The sequence below is a fragment of the Chenopodium quinoa genome, unplaced genomic scaffold (genome assembly GCF_001683475.1).
Source record: "Chenopodium quinoa cultivar QQ74 unplaced genomic scaffold, ASM168347v1, whole genome shotgun sequence".
Taxonomy (NCBI): domain Eukaryota; kingdom Viridiplantae; phylum Streptophyta; class Magnoliopsida; order Caryophyllales; family Amaranthaceae; genus Chenopodium; species Chenopodium quinoa.
Genome location: NW_018744092.1, coordinates 3,538,209 through 3,547,019, shown reverse-complemented (window position 1 = coordinate 3,547,019; position 8,811 = coordinate 3,538,209). Strand labels below are relative to the sequence as shown.

At 34.9% G+C, this 8,811-nt stretch overlaps 1 protein-coding gene across 1 annotated transcript; it reads right to left on the bottom strand.

Moving 5' to 3' along the window:
* Window positions 1–741: 741 nt before the first annotated feature.
* On the bottom strand, window positions 742–7,250 carry LOC110691894 (protein disulfide isomerase-like 2-3). The gene is made up of 9 exons (XM_021868866.1): window positions 6,944–7,250; window positions 6,424–6,582; window positions 5,974–6,087; window positions 3,116–3,273; window positions 2,592–2,691; window positions 1,886–2,062; window positions 1,647–1,792; window positions 1,212–1,358; window positions 742–1,105 (listed from the first exon to the last, which is right to left on the bottom strand). The coding sequence occupies exons 1-9, from the start codon at window positions 7,058–7,060 to the stop codon at window positions 949–951; spliced, it is 1,275 nt and encodes a 424-aa protein (XP_021724558.1). The 5' UTR covers window positions 7,061–7,250; the 3' UTR covers window positions 742–948.
* Window positions 7,251–8,811: the final 1,561 nt, after the last annotated feature.

The window sequence follows — 8,811 nt, the reverse complement described above, 5'->3', positions numbered from 1 at the left end:
ATAACAACTCACTCGCACTTTAGTAAGACCTATTAAAAATGTCAAATATCCCAAGGGCACATCCCTTAGTCATTCGAAACTCCTTATAAGGTTGTCGATTATGGCCAAGCACAATTCCTTTGCTGCCTTCTCTTTCATGAATGTTTGATATTGCTATATTCCTTTTAAGATTTGAAATTATCAAGGCTTAAAGAAAACAAGTGTGTCTATACATGGATACCATTGACCATATTAAAAGTTCCCATGCGTTTTCTTAATTTCTTCCCTGGAAATTCTTTGCTTGGTAATTCTTATTGTTTATAATTAGGAGTAACATCTTCATAAAAGACCAGGGAATGATCTCCCAGGGACAGGTCTGGAGCTTCCCGAGCTGCCCTCCCAAGAGTCCCAACTGTCACAGAACTGGAGACACGCAGACAGCCGTGGATATAAACACAAGAGATTGATTGTTTAACTAATTTACATCATCTTACAAGAACAGATATATAGTACAATTACTTGGTTTGTACAACCACTCAAGGATCCTTCGCCTCAAAGCCATAGATCATATCCTCTATCACCTAAAGGAGTGTCCAAGTTAAGGTATCATGAAATTCATCAATTTTTCGATTCAACAAAGACATCTTTTAACCAAGTTAGATTGATTCATTTCCGTTAACTGTAGTCACCAATAGTTATTAGATTTTATAGATTCAGCTGTATGTAAATAAAGTTGCTTGATATGAACTGTAGATCAATTCATTTCCACTCACCAAACCACCATCAAAAGGAGCATTAGATAAAACTCAGGAAGTCATTAGACATCCCTTTGACAGTACATGGGGTTCTCCATAAAATACAACGTAAATGTGGTTGGCCAAAATGCTAATTTTAGAGGAGAAATGAAAGAAAAAAAAAAAAAAATCTCTTAAGCCAAAGTGAGTATCCTATTCTATAAATTTAAACAGTTCACAGGTCATCTTTCATAAGTTCATCAAGAGAGAACTCATCCTCTTCAATCACTTCACCATCTTTACCATCCCAAGGTTCAACATTCTCAATCTTAGGAGTGCTACTCATTGGGAGATTACCCTTTCCACCACGCCCTGCTTCCTTTACAAATTCCCTGCATCACCATATTTATGATTATAAGAAGATTTACCAAAGACAGGATTGATAGCGCTTGGTGAAAAGTAACATATTTTAAAAGTACGGAGTATGGATAGGCTTACACTATATGATCAAGCTCAAATGCGGTCTTAAGTGGAGCATAGGCCCCTTTCTTGGCATTAAGGGCCACCATAGCGGGATAGCCATACCCACCAACACCGACATTTTTCTCGAGATCTGGCTGTTTACCTGCAGCCGCCCAGACAAAGCTGCAAGACAGTAATTCTATCAGTTTGGCCTCAGCATGATAGTAGAATCCTATCAGGAATTCACCAGCTATCCTATATAAGAGTAGTGTCCCACCCATTCTCTCTTCCTCACTCATCCAAGGGGGTAAAACAGAGTATATAATACCAAACTTAAGTTGTGCACTGGATACCGCGGTTTAGAAAGAGGTAAAGGAACTTCTGTCCTACATTTCCTCAAATAACAGAATGCTTTGAGGAGCTTTCTAAAGATCCTGAATCTACATAAAAATAAGCAAAATGATGCATTACCTGTAAGGACTTCTTTTGAATTTCTCTGCTACTGCTAGCAGCATCTCTAAGTACTTGTTCCTTCCCTCAGCCTTGGAGTCCAAGATGTCAGGTAGGAAAGAAACGAAGCATATGGCAGCAGAACCACACTTCTCTTCCATGACGTCCTACTCAAAAAGAACAAGTCAGAATCATTTGTATGGTATACTTTCAAGAAAACTGGAAAGGTCCACAAACCACTAGTTAGATAATAAACATACCGGGCTAGTCAGCTCAACAACCTCAGGAGGAGCAGTGTTTGTTTCCAACTGTTCAAGAGCAAATGACTCAATTCCAGAAGCAGTTCTTGCACCTTCGTACGGGAATGGGCTGTCTTTGTCAGCACCAAACACTAAGATGGTTGGGAATCCTTGCACTTTGAACCTGCTCATCAAAGACTGAAAACCCAACAAATTTAGAATTTAGCCACCAATTGTGTTATTTGCAGTCAACAAAGAACCAAAAAGTTCAACAGCACCCTTTCTATCAAGCAAGGGACACAAAGAAAGGTTCAATAACTAAAACATTTTTTGTCTTCTGTCTTCATATAGGAAAAGGGAGTTATCATTTTTTTTTTGTTTTAAATGTCAATTTCTCATTACAAAAATAATTATACATCAATTGCCACAGAAGACGAGCTGAACAATAAATATCATTCAAAGTTTGATTGTGTTTGTTAGAATCCTGGTAAATAAAATCCTTACAGTGAGGGGGAAAAAAAAACCTCCTCATCTCTTCCAGAAAACAGTTGATTTTCCATGATAGAAATTATGGCAAATAAAAAAAAAGAAAAAAAAAAAATTGGGCAGTGGGGGGTCTACAGAAACAATAAATCAATGCTACATATAAGCCTTTTGTTGTATCCTACAAGAAATAAAATTCACAGAAGCAAACAAGATGCATAAACATGGAACAAACCAAATTTACCTTATCTTCATCGCAGTTGACATGACCAAGCTTAACTTTACCCTTCAAGTTACTAGCTGCTTTCTTCCATTCTGGGGCTAGTTTTTTGCAGTGACCACACCTGAAAATAAAGAAGCATTGGTCAAACACAAACCCAAAAAGAAGAAAAAGAACACCATGCCAACTAAGAGTATATTAACAACAGCAATGATTTATTTATCTTAATCAGAAATAACAACATTATATTTAGAGAATTTCATTTGCAAGAGAAGCTATCATGTCCTACAGCCACTAATAATAGACATATGCTTGAAAAGAATAGTGAATCTATTCTATAAACTTTACATAATCCAAAGCACTTCCCTGAAAAACATTTTCAAGCACAGTATTTATTAAGACAAATTAACACTATTGTAGATATGAAGCAGTTCATTACGATGATATTTCCCCAGTGACAATAGATGCATTATAGTTATAAGTATAAACATCTTGGGGATCAGAATACAAACTAATAATTCAAACAAAAAAGCTATACAAAAACGTACCAAGGTGCAAAAAACTCTACAACCCAAAGATCTTTGCTTTTGAGCACTAGTTCATCAAAGTTACGTGAGTTTAGTTCAACTGATGCACTGGGCTCAGACTTCTTCTCACTTGATCCTCCTGCTTTTCCATTTAGACGATCCTTCAACAGTGCTTTGACCTGCACACAACTCATATATCTCAACATTTGTGTGTTCTCTTCCTAAAAATAAATCAGACTATGCTAGCCAAACTATCAAAGACAATCATAGAAAAAAAGAAACATCAAAGCACACACATCGCTAATAGTTTCAGACTGCTTCATGAGAACAGCTTGCTAAAAAAGACACTATGTATTATCATCGACACTGTACTGGATGAAGGCAAGATCCCTAATAAATTGGTATAAAAACCTTTTATGTCAAACAGACTAGGAATATAGTTTTAGTTAAACCACCCAGTTGGATGTCACTTGAATAGTATAATTCTCATTTCCTAAATTACAAACACACCATGAGAAAAATAGATAGTGTAGAGACCTTTAACAGACAAACCACCAATAGGCAAAACTCGCAGAAGTATAAATAATGAATTTACATTAACACTCAACACACAAACCACTAATTATTGCATGTTTATTGTGGGTGTTGTATAGCATGCTTGCATTATCAGATTATTGGTGGCAACCATTTGGCAAGATTGGTCATTAGCCTAATGTTGTTGTCTTAAGAGTTTTGGTGCCTATTAAGGCTTAATTCATCTGGTGTTTACAAGTTATTGCAACATATAATCATACACACATCTAAGTCATGATCATAGCGATACTGGGTATAACTATAGCTGAGAAGAAAACCGGGTTATAAACAAGAGCTAGAAGTCTTTCTCTGTTATCATACTTTTCCCAACCAACTGGTTTTCTATTTTCCTTGAGGTTCACTTGAGCACTTACGTACATCCTGCTCCTCTAAATATTTTCCAACCAGTTATAAAGCTTGACAATTGGTTTGATTGACAAGCTATATATGTTTAGCTATTGAGTAACTATTATAATGGAAGAAAGAGAATAAAATGAAAGCATGCATTACAAGCTTAAACCCATGATAAGAAGAGTACATCCATAAATGAAAGTATCAAGGAGATAAGCATGGAGCAAAGAGTTCACCACCATTTTTTACCCTCTACTCATGAATAAAAAGCAATAGTAACGATAATTGGCTAATTAGGCACTATATTGGATGTAATGATACTTGGGTACGTAATTTCACTACTAACACATGGAAATCAATCTATATAATAGGAGATATTGGTAAGAAATTTTTTTAAAAGTATCTATAGCATTCCTAAAATAATATTTGTTGACCTATTTGAATGGACTCTATTATCTTTTCAAGCTTACCTTGGCAAAAAAGGCCTTAGCTATTCTTGATGATTTAGGACATGTTCACTTCATCTTTAAATATATAATGTACAATAAAAATAATTTTTGTAAAGTAAAAATAATTTCAATTCAATATTCAGTAAAAAAAATTCAGTTCATTAAAAATAATTTCGATTCAATAAATAAACAGTAACTTAAAAGAAGAAACCAATCAATCAATCAAAGCCTTAATCTCATAAATGGGGTCGGCTAAATGAACTAAAAATGATTATTCCGTGTGGTCGTCCACAAAAATCTTCCTCTTCCATGCCTTACGATCCAATACCTCACCCTCATGCAAATCCATATACTTTATATCCTTCCTAACTCCTTCCAACCAAGTCATTTTCGGTCCCCCTCTCCCTCGTTTAACCGCTCCATGGTCCCACCCTTCCACTCTTCGTACCGATGCACCCTCGAGTCTCCGTCTTACATGCCCAACCCAACACAAAAGATTTTCCCTTAGGTTGTCCACAATGCTTGCCACACCTACTTTCGTGCGAATAACCTCATTTCTGATTCTATCTCGTACAGTGTTCTCACACATCCACCTTAACATGCGCATTTCTGTAATCTCCATCTTTTTAATGTGCTCCTTCTTAGAAGCTCAACATCCTGTACCATAGGGCAACACTGGTCTAATGATAATCCTGTAGGATTTTCGCTTCAAGTATAAGGGAATGTTTCAGTCACATAACACTCCCGTTGCCGCTCTCATTTAAGCTACCCTGACCTAATCCTGTGAGCCACGTCTTGATCAATGTCCCCATTTTTCTAGGTGATCGACCCAAGATATTTAAAACATTCACTCATGGTCAAGTCTTTTCCATCCAAACTTACCACATCATTGCTTGTCCCCCTGTGAGTACCAAATCGGCATACCAAATATTTCATTTGGCAATAGTCATCCTTTCATGCCTTAATGAGCTTTATATATTGGATTACAACAATATTAGACACATGGAATCAAATATATGTACTAGTAGTTTTTTTGGTGTAAAAGTACACTAATCTATGTCATCCTAATCATTATTTAGTAGCAAAATAGCTTCCATGATTGAAAAAACTGCATTAACCCTTTCACCGCCCCCCAATGCCACATACACACACACACTTATTCACACAACTATCATTTGAATTCCATATATTAGAGCACAGTGAATGGTATATTAATCGTCATACTAAATTGTCATTACCTACGTGCTATGAAATGACATTTTTTCTGAGTTGATGTTAACAAAAATTTTCACTTTAATATATAAACAAATAGATGAATAGGAGACAAATCTCTCCCAATATTAAGTATAAAGAAAACAGATAAGTGTAAGAATTCAAAAGGTAAAATTACTAAGCCATTTGAGTTTGAGGCTTCTCTTTATTAGCACAAATACAAAAACCCTGAGAAGTACAACTGAGTGTACATAGCAGACAACAGAGCACGGACTACTAACAAAGATCACTAACCTGTTGGAGAGCAAATTCTGCAATAGGCTTGACATCCCTTGCTCCCATGTAATCAACAGGACCCTTTCCAGGTACAAATACCTTTATCGTTGGGAATCCTTTGATGCCATATTCCTTCACAATTCAAAAACCACTACATTAGAAGTTTAAATAATCATCCAGAATAAAGATGGACAATTCTGAGTGGATAAAAGAACTGAAACCATCAGCAACTTTTCTTCCAGATAAACAAAAAATTTCGACCTTTCCTATTTTCACATTTCTTCTTCACCTCTTAGAGATTAGCACACAGCGAACCAACATTGACCATTCAGGCAACAAATTAAACCTACAGTTAAGATGGCTTCCTAATGATCACATTATTTCATAATAGCAAGGAACATCAAAGTTTTATCAGCATTTTGACAATCAAAATGGCATAAAATCTGAGATTATTATCAAAAGGCCAACCTGAGCCAGAGATTGGTGGGCATCAGCATCAAGTGCTGCTACCGTCGCCACGCCTTTCAAGACACCGGCCGCCTTCTCCCATATTGGTGCTAAAGATTTACAGTGACCACACCATGGAGCATAAAACTCCACCAAAACAACCCCATTTGCATTCAAAACCTGCCATACATACCAATTATATCAGAATTCTTCTTATTCCTACTAATTGAATTGCAAACCAAATTCATCCACACCAATCAAAACCCATTTCAGAGAAAAATACAATTTAAATCACTAACAATCAGAACAAAATTTCAATCAAAACCCAGATAAATGCATTGAGGATTGAGCTAGTAATTATTAACCCAGAAGATGCATATTGAATCCAATTATAACAATCATCAAAAACCCAGAAAACAGAAGAAACAATTGAACTAATTACTCAATACCCATGATACAATCACTTGAAAAATCGAAATTGAATCAGAAATCTAATGATATCCCAAATCAGATCTTAACCAAAATTGATAAAAGAACAAACCTTAGACTTGAAATTGGAGGGAGTGAGCTGAAGAACGGGTGATGAAGCGCTGTACAATGCATTAGTATGCGCGCAAAATAAACATAATGTTAACAAGATGATTGCTGATTTCTGCATTTGATTTCTTTTTCTCTCTCAAAATTTTCAGAGTTTTTCTGTCAAAGAATGAGATGTGAGTGTATGTTTCAGAGAATGGAAGATGATCTGGGGAAGAAGAAGCTTCACGACGCTGTGAAAGAAGAAGAAAAACCCTTCGGCTGGACCCACAGATACGTGTGATACCCAATCACAGTTTTACACGTCGGACTAGTGACTGGTCGTTTTGTTAGTCTGTTTTTTCATTGGTAAATTTTTGCAAATCGGACATCTTTCAATTACACAACCACATTATTAATTCTCGTGCGCTCAATGTAATTTTCAATAAATATTCTTAAACAAACACTATATTTAGTTTTACAAAAATAAATCTACTTAAAATATTATTTTGTATAATAAATTTATTATGTAAGAATTTACTGTATTATTTTAAAATATGCATTTGACAATAGGTATATATTTATATTTTCACCAACAAACTTATATCACTTTTTTCTTGTTAACCATTATAAATCTTTCATGGCAAGCTTCTTGTTAACAATTGGTTGTTAGTGCAGTAGTGATCAAGACTGCACTTGGTAGGAAGGCGGCATGTTCGATCCTCCACGACAACAATTGAGAGAGGACAAGAACCTAACCACCCAGAACTGATCCTTGAATTCAGATTAGCCCATAGGGTGAACTGACTGGAACACCAAAAAAGAAATAATTAAAAAAAATCTTATAAAACTAAACAGTATTTACAAAAAAAAAAAAAATTAAAAAAATAGGCAAAATAAACACAACACAATATAAGTTGAATATTGTTTTAAAAAAATATGTATATAAGTTGAATATATTTGGGTTGACCAATGAGATAATGGCCTAGTGATTACGATTGATGGCTTGTTTATGATAAATTACAAGTTCAAATCCTACATAGATACAAGACTCTAGCTTAACTTTAAAATATTGTTTTTATTAGTAGAGAGCTGTTAGGGTGTTACATCAAAAGTAAAAATAATGCACGTATTGAATAACAAGTTACTATAAGATTGTATGTGAGAAAGTAGCACATGAAAATTGCATTAGTTTCTCCCCTGGCAGTGCATGTACTCCCTTCGTCCCTTTATTTTTGCCCCATTGCCATTTTTAAGGTCAAATTTTGAAAATTTTGACCATAAATTACCGTTAATGTATAAAAAATAATATAGTCATGAGTGATCTTGTTAGATTCGTCTCATTGTATATTTTATTAACATCATGTTTTTATAATTTTTACGTATATGGAAATAAAGATATAGACATTTTAATACGCGTCTTGGAGACCATACACAGTCAAATGGGGCAAAAAAGTATTGTGTAACGGATGAATAAGATTTCATGAGAGAAAGTAGCACATGGGAATTGCATTAATTCCTCCCCTAATTCCTACAGGATTGTTAATTTGAAACGTAGGGAGAAGGGAGTATGTAGTCGATCATGATTATTTACTTGTATTAGCCTTATTTATTTAACACCTTATTCAAATTGTTACTGTATAGTATTAGACTATTAAAGCAACTCTAATGGCAAGTTAATTGTTAAAAGCTAGTTTGAATCGCAGTGGCTAGCTATTAGCTTATTATTTTAAGTATTAATTTATTTTTTCATATTAATTACTACTTCGTAATTTACTTTTAGCATTTCCTTTTCAGCAAGTTTTTTCAAGCAATGCTAATTTGTTTGGCCAATCTAATTGCACATTCTAGCTCCAATGGTCAAGCTAGTTGCTAAGAACTGTTTAAGATTGC